Here is a 22,241-nt window from a genome sequence, read left to right on the forward strand (position 1 = left end):
TATATTGAATAAATAAAGTGGTGACCATTATTTAAAAAAAAAAACAGTTAAGCCAAGAAATTTAATTTTTTTAGAGATTTCACTAAGATTGATTAACATAAATCTTAACAGAGGAATTTTATAACAAATAAAATAAAAAACAGTTGAAGTGCAATAATTTATGCACATCCTAACAGACCCGTAGATCAGTAAAATCTCTCTCTACAGTAATTTAAAAAGTTTTTTTTTCACTATTTTTATAAAAATATTTTTAGTTAATAGTTTTTATTAAAAAAAAAATTTCCGCACACAAATTCTTTTTTTATAAAATAAACAAGTCTTAATAATTAAACTTACAAAAGGAGTAATGGCAAAATTTCTCATTGATTTTAAATGTATCCATGGAAGCACATCTACAACTTGCATTATAAAACAGTGAATAGCTTAACTGCAGCCATGACGTATAATACACAAATCTACAACTCAATTAATTCTTGATCTCAAATTAATTGTTGAGACATCTTCAGAATTATAAACCATGATATGATAATAGGCACACATGTTCCATTAATTTGTATAGCTGTTGATATCTTTTTTACGTTCCATTTAACAAACAAAATTTTCTAATTAAAACGAACTCATCAGCAAGAGAAATCTCATACTCCTCCACACCCCCATATATTCTGTACACAGCTCGTACACTCTTTCTTCTATCTTTCGTGTTCCATTTTACTTTAGTTAATAGCTGTAAGAGGAACTCTAGAGTCTCTCAAAGCTTCATATGCTGCAGCCAAATGTTTTAAGTCTCCATTTGCTTGTTTTGCATACTTTGAATCCCAGAATGATTTTAACAATTCCTCAAAAGCAGGAGTTCTCAGTTCCTCGATTGATGCAACACTTGGCAGATTGTATGACCTCTTTCTTGGTGTTGAACATGATGATGGTTCGTCCACCTATGAGTTGTAGCATTGAAAAGATTAGCTAGCTCAAACAGTAGATGCATTCAGATAATAACTCTATTCCACGTCTTGTAATTGAAAGTGTTTTAGAGAAATAGCATTTTGTTCTATAATTGGTTGTGCACATGTTGCCAGTTTGGCGGCATTTAAAAGTTTTCAGGATATATTTCCCTCCAAAATCCCGATGTGTGATAAAATGGGCAATGAGATTAAGTAAAGTTTGCATTGATGCAATGGAACCACTAAAGTCTTACCACGTATTCATCCTGAAGACATTTCCCAGCATTGTCTGTAATTTCTACAATCTTATGGTAATGACCACCCTTCAATTTCCTCAGATCTTCACAACAAGGAACAATCATGGAATTGAGATTTCCACAAGCATCATGGTCAAGTTGTAATGAATCTGCAAGTATTTTGCTCATCAGTGGACAACAATATGATAAGACAAATTTTAATCCATGAACATGAATGATTAGATACTGACGATTAATGGACAAGAGCAAACTATTGTTTGCAACATCTACATCTTCAAGTGCTGTTGATACGGCAGATGAAAACCTTGTGCGTAGGACTTGATTGGCTTCCATTCCTCCACTAAAGTGACACAAAGAGCTAACTTAATGATCTTAAATGAGACAACAAAATGACAGTCATAGGAATTGGCGTACCTAACAATGGAATTCACAGAAGCGACATTGCCCTTTTCTAGGTTGACCAGGGACTCTTGAGCATTCCTCCACTGTTGTGCACCCATTCTTGCCTTGTTCAAACTGAACAGGTTTGAAAGCAATAAATTCAGAAAACGTAGACAATTATTCCATACCAAACCAGAACCAAAAAGTGGCATGTAACTAACTAATTTGACTGCAAAAGTAGCCCATACCAGTTATGAAGAATATCCTCCAGTTCCTTCTTTCCACTCTCCACTGCAGAAGTGTCCTCAAGATAGTTGGCTTCTGTTTTGTCCATATGAACTGTCCATTCAGCTATAACAGAAGATGTGGAATCCTGCATGGTTGACATTTCTTGCTGCAGTTTGTTGGTTCTGCTGTTTGCACTTTGCCGGAGATCATGCACTGCCATTTGGACCTAAAGAACACGCATTAAGTTTCAAGTTACCACTTGAACATTACTTGTATAATCTCAAGGAGCCAACTCACCCACCCCCAAATGAGATCTACCATGCAAAGCGACTCATACCAATTTTTTCTTTCTTGCATTTGAATTTGCAAGCAGCTCTGCTACTTTATCCAACAATTGCCTTTCTTCAACAGCAGCACACTCCTGTGGGTACGAATAAATGCATTATTAACAAGCAAAACAAAGGACCTCACAAAATGGTACATGGATTTTTAGAAAACCATTGTAACTACCTCAAACTTCTTTTCTAGTTCAGACAATTTCTGATCATTGACTGTTTGTGCTTCTTCCACAATTTGGGTCAGGTTGGACGCATGCATGTCTAGGGTCTTGAAGAAGTTCAGTGTTAACTTAGAAACTGATCGTGCAGTTTGGACTGCTCTGGAATGTGCCTGTGGCCCAAAAATATGAAAAGGAATCACTCACTTGAATTTGACAAAAATCTAAAGACATCTCCCAATAAAAAAGTGCTACTGAAATCGAACATTGAATTACAAACCTCACGCTGCTGTTTTGCAAACACAGTTAGCTTCTCCTCTTGCGAATGAAGACTACTTTGGAGACCATTTAACAATGCATCAGCTTCCGAAGCAATTCCTTGAAAAAGCTGAATCAAGTATAACTAAGGTCAGAGAGAATGAAAAAGAAGTTCACTAAAAAGTGGTCATTAGGAGCTTACACCCTCAAGAGCGTGTGAATGCTTGGAAACTTCAGAGTTTAGACTACCAAAAGTTGACTGAGAATTTCCCTGAAGCTCCTTAGTCATTTCATCCAAAGCTTGGATACCAGAACCGTACATGGTTTTCATTTTTCCAACCCTTCCTCGAAGTTCTTCGGTAGCCTTTATGCATAACAAAATGAAACTTATTACAGAGAACTACAAAGAAGATGCAAGTTAATACCTAATTTGAGTCACACCTCAGCCTTTGTTGACACGAAAGACTGCATGTCTTTCTCCATGTCTTTCAGTTGCTGCTCCTGTTGTGTCACAGAAGATGCAACAACCCTATGCAAAACCTCAAGCTGCTGGGTCAATTGGGACTGAAATTTCTGAATGAGTACTCTGTTTCCATCTTCAATTTTATCTTTCCGCTCTGGAAACCAACCATTATCAGCTAAAAATAGTTTGTGAAAGATGATACCCCAAAACTAAGTCAACTTTCAAACTAAAACAAACCAATTTTGGCAAATAAACTAGATATATCTGATGCAGCATTTTCTAGTTCTGCTTGAAGCTCAAATGCACGTTCAACAAGAGCTTTCTCTGAAAGATGAATAAAGGTCATTGTTAAGCTAACCAATTGTATTAACATTTAAAGGACTTGTAGTCAAACTGTATAAACCCATAAAAAAATGAATCATTTCAAGGAAATTATTAGGGGAAGTTCTCAACTCCAATGGGTGAATGTATCAAATCCTGATCACATGACAAATTCAGCACATAAATATTGAAACTAGGAGAATGGAAACCATTACTTAGCTTACCAGATTTGAGGAGATTAGATATCAAAAACTCCTTCTCTTTTATTGTTGCATTTGCCTGTTTGTGTTTTTCTTCGAGATCAAACAATGAATTTTCAGTTTCCTCGAGCTTTTTCTGGATTTACAATGAAGAGAGAAAGTTCAAATCTCATACAGATATGAAAGCAGGAAAAGCTGTAGGCTGTAACACATAAATACGGTTACCTCAGTTTTTCCAAGTTTCTCACTTAATTCTGCTGTCAAAAGTAGCTGAGAGTTGTAGAGTTCCTGAAGCTCCATTATTTGCTAGTCAAAAGCGAAGATAAAATAATTAACCCAAGTTTTGCACAGGCAACTTGGATAAAACAGCAAGGAAATGCAACCTTAATGGGAAATACCTTGTCCTTGGATTCTGATTCGAGTTCCATGCGCTCTATTTTTTCAGCCATTGCCTGGGACAAGACAGACAAAAAGAATCAACATTTTTTATTCACAGAAAAAGACTTACAAGGACACCATCTAATTACATGGTAAGAAGTAAACCTTCTTTTCAGCTTCATCTTGGAGATAGCGATCTCGTGGTATATAGATTCCATTTTTTTCTCTTGCGGCATACACCTCTAATCAAACAAGATGGATAAATTGACGCATCAAATTAATCACTTTTCAAGGACAAGGTCCCATCATCTGAAAATAACTAAGCTGCATTTTTTAAGAATTTTGTAAAAGCAGTGAACTACCTTGCTTCAGCCGGTCAATTTCAGAGTACAGATCTTTGATCATTGCAGATTTCATCATTTTCTGATTAATCTGAGAAAACAACAAACAATGAAGCATGTTGTAATAAGATAACTTCATAAAATAAGCATGGATACACACCAATAAGCATGGATACACACCAATAAGCAAGTGAACTCAAACAGTGCATTTAGTATAGAAAGAAAGCACTGACCTCTGGTTTGTTCTTGATATTCTTGGCACGATGCGCGTAATCGAGAGTGCTAAGTGTTTCTTCAAGACAATGAATAGATGGTGATATAGTGGCAATTATGCATGTCTTTGTTTTCCCACCCAGTGAATCTCTTAGTAACCTTGTTAGTTTGCTATCCCTGGAATCCATGTCAACATTTCCATCATATCACTTTTGGGGCTTGCAAACACAACAAAGGTGCAAATGAGAATTATCATGTTCTTTATAAGTAACAATACCTGTATGGTACATGACCAGAATGCTCAACAAGAGCATTGATCACACGACCAAGTGTAAGCAAGCTCTTATTAATCTCCCCTGCCTCTCTTGCTCTGCCCTGCAAGATTCATTTTCTTCAGAATCACAATTCAAGGAGTCAAAACTTATTCACTTTCCTATATTTGCAGAAATTACAACAGTACGAAAATTTAGTTTGACTCATGCTAAAACTCATGGATTGCTTATGTTCTCGTCCTGGTCACATTAACATGTACAGAGGGTAGAGTGATAACAATGTTGGTTACACATACCTCTCGTGCGCCAGAACGTGAAATATTCTCTGAACCAGCAAGGTCAACTAGATTCAGCTTTCCACATTTGATCATCTCTTCACCCTCAGAAGTACATTCTTTAATGTGGATGGTGATGGAAAATATTGAGTGAGAGCGACTACTTTGCTTGTTAAGTAAAGTCTCTGCTGTCCGCCTTTTTGCAGAACCCTTCTCCAAGAATTTGTAAATTTCATTTGCAGTGCAGACTATCTCTTCTTCCAAGCCTCTTACAAAAACACCCCCTTTTCCATCTTCCATAAGGGCTATAGGTTTCTTAGATTTGTCATCTATAAATTTTGAAGTTTCCTCCAGGGCCAAAAGATCTGTTATTTCCTCATTGTACAGCTCCAAAAATGTAACTTTCATGCTATACTCAGCATTCTGAGCTTCTAATATGTCAAAAATTTGTTTAACTGCTCTTGGGATGACACCGGCGTCACTTGGAAATTCCCCATTCTGCAAAAGAATGGATTACAATTGGAAATATTTGCATAGAAAAAGGAAAGAATAATATAGAAACATGTCCAGCAAAATCATACCTTTTTCCTGGCTCCTCCTTCCATTGTATATGTCTTTCCTGTCCCTGTCTGACCATAGGCAAAGATGGTGCAGTTATAACCCTCAAGAACTTCATACACGATTGGAGACACTGCCAGGTCATACAAGTCTTTTTGTTGGGATGTTGGACCAAAAACCTAAACGAATTATTTGATGTTATAACCATTGTTGCAGGTTATCATGTCTGCAAATAAATAACTAAAAATACAAAATGCACAGATCATGCTCCTCCATTTTTCTAACTTTCTAAAAGATCAAAAAGCACACATTAATGAAACTGAAATAAAGAGGGGCCAAACCTTGTCAAATAGAAAGGTTCTATCAATCTGCTTGTTAGCAATATTCTGAATAGCTGAAACTTCCCTTTTACCCTCATTACAAGTGACCACCACTGGAGTATGTACTCTCAACTCATCTTCACTCAATGGCCTGCAAAAGGCAAACACCAATCAGAAATCATCTTCAAATTTAACCAACAAATTAACTAATGCAACCTAAAAAATGACGTAATGTACGAAAAAACTTTCAATTATAACTCATAAGAGAAACAAACTCAAATCCATTCACTGGCTAACATCCAAATGCGAGTTTTAATAATCCAATTGCAATATAATATTGCTAAATTAAATTTAGACCAATTACAAATCTAACGGTTCAACTGACCTGCAACGCACAATGACTTGTACATTGACACCCTTTTCTTTATCTTGTTTGCTACTCGAATTTGTTTCCCCTGATCGCAGATCTCGAGCTGCTTTATCACTTGACCGAGGAGTCTGTGATGGCGATAGCGAAACCAGACCCCCTCTTCTCTGCTGTAACTGCGAAGAATCCATCTGGCTCTAGCTTTGAAATACTATTCCAATCTCAAGCTTTTCCCTGAAATACAATACAACTTACCCAGTCAACTAAACAAATATTTCCCAAAAAAAAAAATAAATAATTGTTAATTCACTCTTAACAAGAAGAAAGGCAGAAAATTTAACAATCTACCTCTGCATTTGACTCAATCATTAAAGGAAAAAGAATGAAAATTTCCATAAAGCTACATTGCTCAATCCTCGATCCTTAACTAAACTTATACAACTCACTGAGTCAACTCAACTCAACTCACAACACAAGAAAAGTGAACAATGAAATGTGAAGTTCAGCTAAACAAATACAAATGCACGAACAAATTTCTGTACAGAAAAATTTTCCTTAAATTTACATATACATTGGTAAATCGAACATGGATCCAAAAAAAATTGAACTAAATCGGAAACTTACTTTAAGAGGATGGATTATTCAAAAGCCGGCCTTTTAGAAAGAAAAAAATAATAATAATAATAAAAATTGAAGAGCTTAAGACCAAGAGATTCTCTGCAACAATGGCGACAATTTCTAGAGATTTTTATATTTTTATTTAATTATCAGAGGATATAAAAATGGAGTAAGAAAGAGAAGAAGTGGACTGTGTACTGTGGATATGTTCAGATTTGATTTTGAAAGCTAAAAATAGAAACTGGAAGCGTGATGCCGTTACGGTTGAATACGCGTGGAGGGCTTTTCTGAGTGTTGGACCCCCTAAACGCCGTTACATAGATCCCCTATCCGACCGTTATAATAATGAATTTAAAAAAAATAAAAAAATAATCCTTAATTTGTAAATTCATTATTATTATTATTATTATTATTATTATTATGAATAACATTATTTTTTAAGATATCCCTATATTGTTTTATTATTCATAAAACATTAAATCTTCCAGGATTCATTCCCATATCATTTAAAAATTCATAGAAATGCAATAGATAATTTTAATTTTATTAATAAAATGTGAATATTTGATAATTATAGAATTCTAATGTATAGAAAAAGAGTTTCAAAATTAGAGATATATAAATTAATCTTTAAAATAATGAGAATGGTACTGGGTTGATGGAAACCACACTGGAATTTGAGATAATTCTCTTAATTTTATAAGTATTTTTATAAAAATTATTAAAATTAATATTTTTTTATAAAATTTATTTAATTTTATTTAATTTTATAAAAATTATTGTAATTGAATATTTAATTTTTTAATTACTTTATAAATAAAATTATTTTATTTTATTATTATTTTTAAATAAAATACATAAGTACATTTAATTTTTATAAAGGCTTTCTGATTAATTTATTAATATATCAACTATTTTTTATTAAAATTTTAATAAAGATTTTCAAGTTAAACACATCTATTTTATGTATTTTATTTTTTTTAATAAAAATTAATAAAATAAAATAATTTTATTTATAAAATGATTGACATGGTAATAAATTAATATGTAAATCTTAAATTTTAAATTATAATAATTTTTATGAAATTCAATTAAAATTTAATAAATTTTATAAAAAAAATAAATTTAATAATTTTTATAAAAATAAGTTATCGCATTTAGCCTGAAACTACTAATGGTTTAACTTAAAAAAATATATATTTCTAATTAAGTTATATGTGTATGTTCTTTTTACCCATTTTTTTTTTAACTTCATTCAAAGATTAAATAAATTATTTTTAAAACACAAAGACTCATTTGTATATAATGTCAACTCATAAATCTCATAATTTTTTTTTTCTTCCTTTTCTTGAAGAAAATAAGAAGATATACTGTTGCGACCTATAATTCTTCCTCGTAGATGTAGGCTTTACTCTATTGCCCATTGCTAAATGAATGAATTTCATTTTTTTTTTTAATGCGATCAATTATCTATTTGTTTATTCAATAATTTTTTAATTGAGGTCAAGAACTTAAAATCTTTCTTTATTTGATATAGATATTAGGATCTATTCGGCAGTAACTTTTAAGGTAACGTTTAATATTTTGATCATAATCAAATCATTACCTCTCATATTTATATTTATTCAGTTTGATTATATAATATTTATGATAGTATTTAGAGGTTAATGAAGCGATTCATGAAAATCTATTTTTAGGGGGTTGAGAGAGTATTTTGATAATAATAAACAAAATAATATAACTATTTTTATATTTAACTATTAATCTAATAATTATTTACACTGAATACTCCTGCTTTAAATCATTATATAATAGTTAATTACTAACAGCTAGTAAAACAGCTGATAATTATTAAAATAATTAATAGCTATTAAAATAATTAATATTATTATATCAAATAATTAGTTTATATTAATTTTTTATGCTTCAGAAATTTAATAATTAGTTTATATAAAAAAATATATAAAAGGCATGTAATTAATTATTATAAAATAAATAACATAAATATATTTTGAATTTTGAGCAATGAACTATTATCAAGGCTCCCTTCCCTTTTGCTTTGGCCAGCAATACATTGGGTCCCCCATAATTTTGGATCTTAGAATTTGAGTTTCAATTTTTAAAATTTTCTCTTAACATCAGCTTCAATAGTACCATATTATTAATTATGAAATTTTGTAATAGCTTTCACTAAGGACAATAAAATCATTTGATAATTCCAAGAAGAAACATTGGGTTAAATTGGCGCTGCCACAATTCAAATTAGGAGAAATCCATTTTAAGCTTTTCGTTTTTTATGTATAAAAAAAATAATTGTAATTTAAACTCTTAATCGCTTAATTTATAAGACCGTCAACATTAATTACTAGAATTCAAATCAGTAATTTCACAATTTTGATACAGAATTCAATGTTATTAAATTAAAATTTTAATTATATATTAATTTTTTTTAAAAATAGATTATTGAATAAATTAAGGTTCTATTTATTTTTAAAAAATAAATTACATATAAAAAATATTTTTCTATGAAAGTATTTTTTATTATTTAATTATAATATTAAATTAATAATATATATTTAATTTTTATTTTAATCAGAAATATAATTAATCTATTTTTAAGTGTCGAAGCATTATAAAATATAAAAAATAAAGTGAGAAAGGCACATGCTTATGGTTCCTTTTGATTTAAAAAATAATATCCTTCTTCTCTTTCTCTTTCGTGCCTGTTTAACATTACGTTTTAAGAGCTGAAATTATTTTTCTTAAAATAAAAAAAAATCATTTTCAATGTTGTTAAAAGTAGTTTGAAAAAAATTATTTTATTATTTTAATATTCTTATAATTAAAATTTATAAAATTTAATTTAAAATTATTTTTAATATTCTTCGATTAAAATATTTAAAAAAATAATTTTTCAATAATAATTTTAACAATAATACCAAATATGCCCTTCTATTACGCTCTTAGATCCACCTTTTCAAAGCTTCGCTCTCAAACAAGCTTCAACTGAAGTTTTTATTTATTTATTTATTTATTCTTATTATTATTATTATATATATAATATTAAATATTTATTTATAGTAAACTATAAACATGACTCAGGAAAAATTATAATTTTTTTTAAATTTATGTAATAAGATTGCTAAAATCTCCTATTTTATAATATATATATATATATTATTTTTTTAATTTATCATAAACTCATAAATATTTAAATTCATGATCTCATAATTTTAAAAATAATTTTAATATTATAAAATTAAAATTTATTAAATTATTAATATTAATCAACCAATATTTAATAAATAGAGTTTAAATTCAGGGCTATTTATTTTTCATTGTTATGGGAGTCCAATTAAATTATGTTTTATAGGTAATTATGTAAAATTAATATAAGGTCCAAAAAAGAGGAAAGACAAAAGACTTTGTTAGAACATGGAATTAAATTGGTAATCTTTGCGGTACAGTTGGCTAAAATGAGAAAATCCAAAGTCCCATTTTACACATTTTGTTTCAGAATTAAGAGACATGTTTTCGGTGCTTTTATATATATATATATATATATATATATATATATATATATATATATATATATATATATATTCAAGGAAGGTACAATAAATTAATTATAATTAGTGGGCTACACATTAGCAAAAGTGGTCCTCCTCTTTTTCACACAAAGATGAGAGATCTTAGAGAAGGTAGACGGAGAGATTCGAATTCAACACTTTCTCACTTTCTACACCTTAAATGGGAAGACCAATCAGACTACCCCTAATTGGCAATTGTTTAAATATATTTATTATGTTTGTCAAACGAAAATTGTAATTATTCTTGAATCTGATCGATCGGCTTTGCATTAGATAATTTTTTCTGATTCCGCCTTTATCTTATATTCTGCAGGGCAAAAAAACAGGAGGAACATCTCAAATGAGAACCCAGCTAAGAAAATATACTTGCTATTTTCTTTTCATTTTTATTAGACAAAAAAAAATATATAATTATGATAATAATTTAGAGGATAATGTTATCAATAAAGGAAATTCTTTGAGCCCCACTGTACCAATATCCGAGATGACCTCAGGTGCAATTGGGACAAAAGAAAATGTAGGAATTGTCAGACTCATGCCATGCCTTCTCTTCTATATATTCTTGAGGAACTGTTTCTGGGGACATACTCTATGATATGTGCAATGAGCTTTTTCCACTGACATTATTCATATGGAAAAAGGAGGTCCTGATTCTTTCCACTATGAAAAATATGCTTCTTTTTCTCATAGGATTCTCAAACATGTCCCCTAATTGCTAGCTAGCTAATTGTTGAGAGAGCAATTCAAGCAACTAAAAGTAATAAATTCATATAAATTTAAGAGAGATAAAAATCTGAGGCACTTGATATGCGTATGAGGGAAGAGCTGAATCTGGCCCATGAAGATTAGGGCTCAAGTCTAATGCTTTGTAATCGGGGAGAACATTTGGTCAGTTGATTTTAAATTAAATTAGAAAAATTAAAAAGATAATTAACTATATTTAATTGATTAGTGAGAGAATTGAATTGAATTGTATTAAAATTTTTGTTCAATTTGGTTTTTCGATTTGATTCTTAGCATGAACTTATTGGTTTGGGTTGATATAAACCTGTGTGGCTAAACTCGACTCAACTAAAATTCTCTTTCTCCACTCTAAACGATTTTTAGTTAAATCCTCGAAAATGTGTAATGTTTCTAAGTCATGTTGTACTATTTTTTTTCAAGTCAGTTTATGTCGACCCATTTTTTTCCTTCTATCCTCCAACCTAAACCTAATGTGTTCTACGAAGCCTCTGTATGTCTACGTTTCACATGACCAAACCACCTCAATCTCCCTTCTCTCAACTTATCCTCAATTGGCACAACTCCTACCTTTTCTCTAATATTCTCGTTACGGACTTTATCTAGTTTAGTATAGTTACTCATCCACCTTAACATTCTCATCTCTGCAACTCTTATCTTAGACACATACGACTCCTTCAGTGTCCAACACTCACTACCATATAACATGGTCGGTCGTATAGCTGTACGGTAAAATTTTTCTTTCAACATATTGGGAAACTTGCGTTCACATAAAACTCCTGTGGCACGTCTCCACTTCAATCATCTGGCTTTAATCCTATGACTAACATCCTCCTCACATCCTCCATTTACACTTCAACCTGTGTGGCTAAACAAAGAAAAAAAGTCTTTTAAAAATTTGATTCAATTTATTTTTTTCATTTTAAAATAAATTTAATAAAATAACCGAATTAAAAAATTAAAATTTTCAAAAATAATTAATCAAATTAAATTAATTGAATAAATTAAATTAATTAAATTCAATTAATTCAAATTTTCGATTCTAACCGAAAATTGCTCACCCTATCTATAATTGCTTGGAAAGGAAAACATTAATGGTCCCATGATTTAAGAAATCATCTCAACTAAGCTTTTTGACGGAACAGCAGGCAATCACAATACCCCATCTTACTCACATAGAGTTCCAGTTTGGAATAACGTCACTTTTATCTTTGTTAAAGAATGAAGTAGTTACCTACCTAAAATAGAGATCTTTTTTCTCATCAATCTACCTCTTCCATGTGTTGCACACCGAATAGAAATTAGACTGGATCTAACTCTATTCAAAAAAGCTAATTTAAGTGGAGGAAGTTTGCCCATAAACATAATTCCTTATAAGGTAGGGATCCAAGTGCTATGAGCCAAAAAATCTAAGCATAACATTAGACTGAGCCTAAACCAAAAGTTAGCTTAAGGGTAAGAGATTTGTATAGATCTTATATATAACATAAACATCCTATCCCAAATTAATGTGAGACAACATCCATCATGAGATGTTTGCTTATAAGTTGATTTAAGATATTGGCTCGTCCTCTATATTCACGAAAATTACATTTTAATATTAGATCGCATACCATTATTCTTGTTTAAAAATATAAATTAATTTTGTTTAGGATTGAATATTCAATCGGTTTGGTTCAAAACAAAACCGAATCGGCAAAATAAAAATAATTAAATTACTCAAAATGCAAGATTGAACCGAATGGAATTACACTGTTTTTATCAATGAATTTTAGAGAAAATCAGAAACTTCTATTTTGCTATGTTGGGAAGGTATATATCACTGGGTGCCATGTATGTTTCTTGTGCAATTTGTTGCGTGACCTTTACTTGAAGCGAGCATTGGCCTGTGATTGATTCATAGCATAAATCAAGATCAGTGAAAGGCATGCACCGTATCTGTTAAGACTGCTGGTAGATTGGTGCATGATTCTGACAGGCTTGGCAGCACACTTATCTTCAAACTTCAACATCACAAAACTAGTATGGAGGAAAAAGCAAACACCCAAAAAGCAACACTGGGTAGACTTAAAATTAGAGATCAAAGACAATGACATTTTGGATGCAGCATTAAGAACAAGAATATAACAAGAATAGAAAACAAACAAATTCCCTATTTATTATGTTTACATATGTCTTTTGGTGCTTGATTGTAACACATATACTAATTTAGAAAGAGTTTTTAATTATTACAAAGAAAGTAAGAGTAAATGCAATATCAAATAGGCTTCAATTAACATATTACCTAATTGTGGTGGTTGGAATTTGGATACCATATTGCAAAAACGGAAGTCCTTTCTTCCAGTTAAGTGGGAGTAGAACCTGCCCTCATGCACCCTAGTCCTTCCTTCCAGGCTAATTGTATCGTCTTTTGTTTCATATCCAATATTAGTGTATAACTTTAACTACTAAAATAACTTGGTTTACTCATTTTGAGCTTGATTTAGGGTCTGAAAATTATTTAAGAAAGTGTTATAATTGATATCAGAGCGGTATGACCAAAACATCTTAATTTAAATTAGATTGCCTAACCTTTGATATGAATTATATATCTAATCTTTGTCCTACCCTTTCTTTTTACCAGGCTCACCTTGATTTTAAATGGGTGGAGATAGGAATCAATTATCAATCTTTAATTGTTTGTTTCATAAGATTCAATCTGCTAACACTCCATCCTCTCTTAAAAAATGGGAATCTGAACAATTTGGTGCTAAATTAGTAAGATTTTCTATATGAAAAGAAAAATTGATGATCAATGGTTTGAGAGATATAGGTGAGATGAATCCAATCCCCCAACAGCTTTGCATTATTGAGTTCTTGTGTAGCCGTAGTTCAAAATCGCCTTACTTCAAAGCTTTGCAAAATTGAGCTTAAATCAAAAGAAAAACCTTTTTCAATTTGGGCTAATGTGAATTACGAAATCCGGCCCCTACCCATTGAAGATGGATAATAGCCAAGGAATTTAACTTTTTTTTTTTTTTTTACCCTTGCCAAAACCACTGCTACAGCAACAGTTCCAAACAAATTAGTATCCAGACCCTTATTTTGTAGGTATTGTTCTATCTTGATCTATAGTTATAACACTAGAAAATCAAGTGGAATGACTGGTAGCTGATATTCAAGAATCTGCCATATACTTCACTGAGGGATTACTGGCTCTTTTAGAGCACATGCTCTGTTAGTGAAAAAAATATGAGTTTTACTCCTACAAATGAGGAAAAATTGAATATTTATTTATAAGGGAACACCATAGTGTTCTATAATAAGTGAGAAATAACATAGAACTTTAGAAAAGATAAAAATTAAAATTGATGATGAAAGAAAGCATAGGCAGATCATGCTAGTCATATATAATTATTCAAACCAAAAGTGCCCCAATTTCTTATTCACCATGAGCAGATAATTAAGACTGTTTACGGATGGAAAACATTTTTTTATTTTTTATTTTCTATTTACTAAGAAAATTATAACTTTATTTTTTACAAAAAAAATAAAGAAAAATATATAAAACGTGTTCATTGATGAATAATAAAAAAATAATTTCCTTATAAAAAAATTATATCTTCCATAATTAAAATTTTATTTTAATTTTAAAATTTTTAATATGTTCTATTTATTTATTTCATACTAATGTATTTAATTTTTTATTATTATAAACAAATATTTTTTAAAATAATTATTCAATTGTTTATAAAAATATTATAGTTTAATTTTATTTATAAAAAATTCATTATTTTTTATTTAAAAAACCATTGAATACAAAATATTTGTTATAAAAGAAAATTGTGGAAAACAATTTAAAGGTGTTTTCCAAATCTTAGTTAAATTTTGGAAAACTTATTTTCAGTTCTTTATTTTAAAAACTGACACATGTGAATATGAAATTCTATTTTTCAGCCATAATTTTCTACAAGTAAGCAGACCCTTTATGTTGAATTAGTATTTTGAAATATATATATATAGTTGATGAATTTACATGGTTGTCCATATAGGATTAGTATTAGCTAACTCTTAAAAATTCCATAGCAGAAAAGGTTGAAAGTCTAGATAATATTAAATTCATTCACCTGTCGTGCCTGGAGAGTTAATCAACTGTCATTCTTTAAAGAAAGATTAAGAAAATGCCAAGTTTTATCACTACAGAAGACAGGGCAAAAGTATAATATTCCTGGCAAAACAAATGAGCAGGAAACTAGACCCTGCAGGGCACGTTTGAAGTACCGTGTCCTTGTAGTTTATTGTTTAACCTTACAAAATTAAGGTCTAAGTAACGTTAACTACAATCTAAAGCAATGGCCATGAATTAAGTACACTATTTAATAGGATGTAAAGATGCCGATATCCACCAAAGCAAGTTACAGAATCCAGTAGTTGAAGCAAAATGGAGCTCTCCAAGCTTTTTGTCACCCTTTTGCTCCTTCAATCTCTAATCCCCTCCCACTCTTCTTCAATCCAAGCCGCACCTACGAACTCAAACCTCTTTCGAGAATATATAGGAGCTGAGTTTAATAATGTAAAATTCACTGATGTTCCCATTAATCCGAATGTCGATTTCCATTTTATTCTCTCCTTTGTCATAGACTATGACACCTCAAGTTCTCCTTCTCCCACCAATGGAAAATTCAACGTCTTCTGGGACTCTGAAAATCTCAGCCCTTCTGATGTTTCTTCCATCAAGAACCAATATTCCAATGTCAAAGTGGCCTTAAGCCTTGGAGGGGATAGTGTACAAGGTGGCTATGCTTATTTTAGCCCATCTTCAGTGAATTCTTGGGTGTCTAATGCTGTTTCTACACTCACAGATATCATCCATCAGTATAACTTGGATGGAATTGATATTGATTATGAGCACTTTAAGGCTGATCCTGATACCTTCGCAGAGTGCATAGGACAGCTTATAACAACACTCAAGAGGAACGGTGTAATCTCCTTCGCTTCTATAGCTCCATTTGACGATGACCAAGTTCAAAGCCATTATCAAGCCTTGTGGAAGAAATATGGACACCTAATAGACTATGTCAATTTCCAATTCTATGCATATGATCAAGGAACAACAGTATCTCAGTTTATGAACTACTTCAAGATCCAAAGCTCCAACTACAATGGTGGTAAGGTCTTGGTGAGCTTTATCAGTGATGGAAGTGCTGGGTTAGCACCGAATGATGGATTCTTTACAGCCTGCAATAGGCTTAAGAGTCAGAAGCAACTTCATGGGATCTTTGTTTGGTCTGCAGATGACTCCAAGGCAAATGGCTTTCGCTATGAGAAGCAATCACAGGCACTATTAGCAATACACCATTGATGTATTACTTCTAGTTGTTTAATCTTGTAAGATTATATATATACATATATAATAAAATTCTGTTATTCTCGGACTCACTGATATAATCTTTCAGGAAGGCTCAAAAACCTGCTAATTCACTAGACTACTCTTTTGATGAAATGTACAGCTAATATGATACATTTATCTGTGAAATGATTGCTGTAACACTCTTGTTTTTGGAGTAGATGTTCATGTTCGACGAAAGATACAGATGACGAGTCAAAGTGGCAATTCCAGTCACCAATATTGCAATTTTTCCTGGCAAATTTGGGGTTGGTTTATGAGATGGTGGGAAGTCAGCTTTGTTATTCCTAGCTCGATGGCTTCGCTCTCTGATCAATGGAGATGTTTCAGCTTTGGATCCTTTCAAACAAATTCTGGATGAATTTATTTTTTTGCAATCTGGTTAACTAGAAATGACCAGGCTTTTAATAGCAAGGCTTGCCCTCGTATCTTGTTTAGGCCATCTCTTTGGATGAAGACTCTAGATGCCAACTTTCCTTTTTCTGGATCAAATCTATTAGCAACCTCACAATGCATCAGATTTTGGTCCAATGTCCCTAAGGTCAGGCCAGAAACTCATTGGATTCCACCACCCCTCCGTTGCTTGAAATGGAACACTGACGGGTCTTCTCTTGACAAGTCGGGATTAAGCAGTAACGGAGGTGTTCTAAGGGATTTGGATGGAAATTTTTTTATCCATTTTCTCATGCCCTTGTGATATGACAGATTCAAATACAGCAGAATTCATTGCTATAGCTAAAGCGCTTCAACTATCCTATCGTCTATCCTTACAAGGGAGATCATGTGAAAGTCTAGTCCTGGAATCAGATTCAAAGATAACGCTGGCTTGGGTCGAGAAAACTTCCATCACACCGAGGCATTTCCTTTTCTACTTCAACATAATTGATGAATGTCGTTTGTAGCTTCCCCTCGTAATGTTTCAATATACCTTACGTGAAGGTAATGCCATAGCTTATGGGTTGGCAAAGCAGGGATGTTCCAGAATTGAGGAGTTTGCTACGATTTTTTAATTGTCGTTGCTGCAATGTCTTTCTTGGCTCTAAAATTTTTGATTGACTGTGTCGATTGTTGCGGCATTAAATATTGTTTGTTGCGGCATTAAATATTGTTTGTTGCTATATTTTCTATTTCCATCAGAAAGTCTAAGTCTTGGCTTTTATTCTGCTTTTGTACTGTTTGATTTATTCTGTTTAGATTGTATTGCGTATCTCTTTCTCAGATTTTTTTCACTTTGTGTGCCATTGCGGGTACGTGAGGGAGGCCTATTGGCCCAGGTTTAGTTGGCGATGTGCATACCAAGTTTTTTCTTATTTCTTAATTAATATATAAAAAGAAAACTTTTGTTTTTGGGTTCATTAAGTTTTCACTGGTGTTGGAATTTAAAATCTCATAATTTGGATGATGATTGTATCATTATTAAGCCAAAGCTAATTATCAGTGTCACTGATAACTTTAATGACAAGGAATTGCATTTAGTAAGGAAAAAAAAATATTGCAGCTGACTAAGCGGAGGGATTAAAATATGAAATGAAACAAAATTATATTATGATTAACACTACTAGTCACAATGATCTTCCAATGAAAACAAACTATTGGTCTTATGTGGAAACCTGGTTGTTCATAATAAAACTAATTTACACTGAAAACAGACATATTACTCATTCTGTTGAAGTTTATAATATAGTATCAGAATAAGTTGTAACATGGTATCAGAATAGGTCTAGCTTGATTTAATTTAAGTTTCAAAATTTTCGATGTTATCGTTGCATCAAAGTTTATGTTTAAGGCTTAAGAGAGAGGATTTCAAGGTTCAAGTGAGAGTATCAAGAGTCTCACATCAAAACAATTATAAAAAATTCAAATGATTTATAAAGATAAAAAGCTAATTATTTAATTGGTTAATTTTTACCTTTTCACAATAGTTGGTCACACCAACTTGCCTACTTGAACTCGATTATAAATAAAAAAAATTTAGGCTAAATATTAAAAAAAAATCCAAACCTTTAATTATAAGTTTGTTTAGTTTTAATAAAATCTTTTAATTTTATTAATTTAGTGTAAACTTACACATTAATTCCAATATTAACAATTAACTTAATTAGATAATTTAATTGATACAAATAATTCAAATATTTACCAACATTATTAATATTAATCAATCATTTTAATTTTTTTTCATTTTAGCAATTGTTCTTAAATAAATCAAATATAAATATTATTTTACTGAATTAAATACTTATTTATTTAGAATTAATAATTAGATTTACTTTGGTTATATTATTTTGTTAATATTTTATGTTTATGTTTAAATATTTGAATTTTTTTCATTTATTAGCCTTTAAATTTGAGATAAAATTATAAAAACTGTGTGAATTAAATGCATAATAGAAAAAGAGAAAAAAAATTATAATTAAGATAATAATATTAGATATATTATTCAATTCTTATATTTTTTATCAGTAGAAATTTTTTTTATATGTAAATTTTATTAATAAAAATTTGGAAAAAACTTAGAATGAGAACATCTAGCTAAATTTAGGTCAATTGGCCAGCCCAAATAAATTCATGTTAGGATACATCATGTTAAAAATATCAAACCAGAGTTCAGAACACCAAGTCTTTAAAGCAACACACACTAGAAAATAATGACCAATCCAAAGACTAAACTAACAGGAACAAAAAAATCATAAACCAAATTTATAAAATTAAATAGATTAGCTAAAACTGATAATATACAATTAAAAATATTTGAATAATTTGTCAGTTTAATTACTTTTAATTAAATTTATTGTGAAAATTAAAGATAATATGAAAATTTTATGGTTAAATTAAAAGATTTGATTAAAATTGATAATTGATATAAAAATTTTGTTTTTTTTAGCAAAAAATTTAAATCTCAGAGGAATAAATCAAATATAGAAAGTGAATAAAAATATAAAAAGTGAAACAAATTTAATTATAAGAATAGCATCAACCATTTCAATGGCTTCGAGATAAAAGATTAGTCGTGCATAGGCATTCGCAGTCTCCCAAGCTGTATATTTTGTCCATATAGATTGCTGTCCTCTGTGATGAGAGTGACCTTGATTTCTTCTGTTTCTGTGATATCACCAGAACAAATTAAATTGTTTTTTTTTTTTTTTTTTTTTGGCTTTCCAAGCCTATCCATTTTACAGAAACTATATATTCTATTGGACTTCAATGTCCATAAAAGATGCAGTACGCTCGCTGACTTCAAACATATAACTCATGGCCGGCCTATAGGTATCCCATGATTCTTGGAATATCAGTTAAGGGATCTGCCTTTTGCTTTGCTGCAAAAAACACAGCTACTACCATAGTCAAAAAGATAAATGGGTGCCGCTTGACAATGATCCAGGCGGTTTTAACTAGAGCTGCCTTTCCCTTTTGAGTGGCTGCAGATATGTTTGAACTCTTCTATATATATGTGTATATAGTTGCATCGATTACTCATCTACTGAATATAGCTATAGGGGCACATGGAGCTCTCCAACTCCAACTTTCTCTTCCTGGCCGTCACCATCTTATTCCTTTTCTTCACCGCAAGCCAAGGTTAGTGTATGCCAACATATTACACAACTTCCATTTAGCTGTTTCTTGCACATTTTAATGATGGAGAAACTTACCTGATTCATCACGGGGTCTCGGCAAGAATTTCCAATAATACATTGCAAGAAATGCCATATATGCTTGACCCTTGACTTCTTATTTTAGAAGAACTACTAGTCCAATTGTGATAGACATATATTGTAAACTAATTAATGGTATTTGATATTTCTAACAGCTTCATTTGATGGTTGATTGTAGGTGCCAATTCCAAGCTCTTCAGGGAGTACATTGGTGCAGAATCTGAGTCCATCAAGCTCTCCCATGTGCCAATAAATTCTGGTGTGGATTTCCATTTCATTCTTTCATTTGCAATTGACTACACAAGCCTAGAAAATCCTTCACCCACAAATGGGAAATTCAAAGCCTTTTGGGCATCTAGCCATGTCACCCCTGAAGAAATTGCCTTAATAAAGGATAATAACCCTAATGTCAAGGTTGCTGTGAGCTTGGGTGGAGACAGTATTGGTGGTGAGAAAGCATATTTTGCTCCAAAGTCTATAGAATCTTGGGTAAAAAATGCCGTATCTTCACTAACTCATATGATAAAACATTACAACATAGATGGAATTGATATTGACTATGAACACTTCAGATCAGATCCTGATACATTCTCTGAATGCATCGGACGGCTGATAACTAGTCTAAAAGAAAGTGGGACCATATCATTTTCTTCAATTGCGCCCTATGATGATGATGGGGAGGTCCAAAGCCATTACTTGGTACTATGGAAACACCATGGGAATGCAATTGACTATGTGAACTTCCAATTTTATGCCTATGACAAGATTAGTCCATCTCAATTTGTAAAGCTTTTTAATAAACAAGCTGCTCATTATGGTGGAGGTCAGATCTTGGCTAGCTTCATTTCTGATGGTAGTAATGGAGGTTTGGGCCCTCATAATGGGTTTTTGGAAGCCTGCAAGGAATTAAAGGAGCAAGACAAATTGGGGGGAATCTTCATATGGAGTGCTGATGATTCCAGCAAGCATGGGTTTAAAGGTGAAAAGGAATCTCAGGCCTTCTTAGCTGCTTGATTGGGATGTCTGGCCCTATGTGACAATAATAATTGTTCTCTTTTAATAATAAAATTATGGCAGGATGAATAGCCATTAAATTTTAACTCAGTAATATTATGCTTATTTTTAAAATCATAAAATTTTAAATTTAAATCTCAATTTCAATTCCTTATTGAAAAAAATTATGGCAAAATATATATGAATCGACACTTTAAAAAGTTTGATAACATTATCATCTATTTAATTTTTTTTAATAATGTTTTGGTTGCTGCGACAAGGTTCTTACAATTTAAATAAGAGAAATGAGTTTATGTGATCTCAAAATTCCCAATAAGTTGAAAGAAAAATTTTAACAGCCATACGACCGGCTATTTTATATGGTAGTGAGTGTTGGGCACTAAAAGAGTCGTATGCGGCTAAAATAAGAGTTGCAGATATGAGAATGTTAAGGTGGATGAGTGGCCATACTAGACTAGATAAAATTCATAATGAGAGTATTAGAGAAAATGTAGGAGTAGTGTCAATTGAAGATAAGTTGAGAGAATTGAGATTGAGTAGTTTGGTCATGTGAAACGTAGACATATGGAGGCTCTCCAGTTAGATAAGTAGAGCACATTAGGTTAGAGGATAGAAAGAAAAAAATGGGTAGACCTAAATTGACTTGAGGAGAGTAGTACAACATGACCTAAATCCATTATACATTTTTTAGAATCTAACCCAAAATCGTTTAAAGTGGAGAAAGCGAATCCATATAGCCGACCCCAAATTTTTTGGATAAAAGCTTAATTGAGTTGAGTTGAGTTGAGTTGTATTCAGATTATCAAAGCCATGAATAAGCATTTTCGCACTGCATTTCAATGAGAAAAAAAATGGTAAGATCTTTATAAGCAGGCTCTGCCTTCTTCTTATAATTTCTTTTTCTCTTTTATTTTTTTTTTCTTTTTGATTTTTTCTTTAGGTATCCATCGGTAAGTATTTTCACTGATGACAATTA

The 22,241-nt window shown here is 31.3% G+C and overlaps 3 protein-coding genes across 3 annotated transcripts; 2 read left to right on the forward strand and 1 right to left on the reverse strand.

The window, feature by feature from the left end:
- Positions 1-443: 443 nt before the first annotated feature.
- LOC110665360 (kinesin-like protein KIN-5D) lies at positions 444-7,094 on the reverse strand. Its single transcript, XM_058143235.1, has 23 exons — positions 6,891-7,094; positions 6,285-6,500; positions 5,921-6,050; positions 5,603-5,758; positions 5,043-5,519; positions 4,752-4,849; positions 4,495-4,651; positions 4,283-4,352; positions 4,086-4,162; positions 3,941-3,994; positions 3,768-3,848; positions 3,567-3,678; positions 3,259-3,345; positions 3,000-3,175; positions 2,761-2,922; positions 2,581-2,688; positions 2,315-2,473; positions 2,142-2,225; positions 1,825-2,030; positions 1,610-1,711; positions 1,426-1,535; positions 1,193-1,344; positions 444-932 (listed from the first exon to the last, which is right to left on the reverse strand). Exons 2-23 carry the CDS (start codon positions 6,455-6,457, stop codon positions 714-716), a joined length of 3,150 nt encoding a protein of 1,049 aa, XP_057999218.1. The 5' UTR covers positions 6,458-6,500; positions 6,891-7,094; the 3' UTR covers positions 444-713.
- An 8,513-nt stretch (positions 7,095-15,607) lies between these two features.
- Positions 15,608-17,695, forward strand: LOC110665361 (chitinase 2). Its single transcript, XM_021825422.2, has one exon. The coding sequence runs from the start codon at positions 15,636-15,638 to the stop codon at positions 16,554-16,556; it is 921 nt and encodes a 306-aa protein (XP_021681114.2). The 5' UTR covers positions 15,608-15,635; the 3' UTR covers positions 16,557-17,695.
- A 2,406-nt stretch (positions 17,696-20,101) lies between these two features.
- On the forward strand, positions 20,102-21,291 carry LOC110665346 (chitinase 2-like). The gene is made up of 2 exons (XM_021825407.2): positions 20,102-20,174; positions 20,430-21,291. The coding sequence occupies exons 1-2, from the start codon at positions 20,102-20,104 to the stop codon at positions 21,263-21,265; spliced, it is 909 nt and encodes a 302-aa protein (XP_021681099.2). The 3' UTR covers positions 21,266-21,291.
- The last annotated feature ends 950 nt before the right edge of the window (positions 21,292-22,241 follow it).

Source organism: Hevea brasiliensis, chromosome 1, assembly GCF_030052815.1.
Source record: "Hevea brasiliensis isolate MT/VB/25A 57/8 chromosome 1, ASM3005281v1, whole genome shotgun sequence".
Taxonomy (NCBI): domain Eukaryota; kingdom Viridiplantae; phylum Streptophyta; class Magnoliopsida; order Malpighiales; family Euphorbiaceae; genus Hevea; species Hevea brasiliensis.

Coding starts and splice junctions, on each gene's coding strand:
- LOC110665346 (XM_021825407.2), top strand. CDS start 20,102: ATGGAGCTCTCCAACTCCAACTTTCTCTTCCTGGCCGTCACCATCTTA. Junction 20,175..20,429: donor TTTCTTCACCGCAAGCCAAG/GTTAGTGTATGC, acceptor GGTTGATTGTAG/GTGCCAATTCCAAGCTCTTC.
- LOC110665360 (XM_058143235.1), bottom strand. CDS start 6,457: ATGGATTCTTCGCAGTTACAGCAGAGAAGAGGGGGTCTGGTTTCGCTA. Junction 4,652..4,751: donor TCTGGTCATGTACCATACAG/GTATTGTTACTT, acceptor CATGGATTCCAG/GGATAGCAAACTAACAAGGT. Junction 3,679..3,767: donor AGAAACTTGGAAAAACTGAG/GTAACCGTATTT, acceptor TTGTAAATCCAG/AAAAAGCTCGAGGAAACTGA.
- LOC110665361 (XM_021825422.2), top strand. CDS start 15,636: ATGGAGCTCTCCAAGCTTTTTGTCACCCTTTTGCTCCTTCAATCTCTA.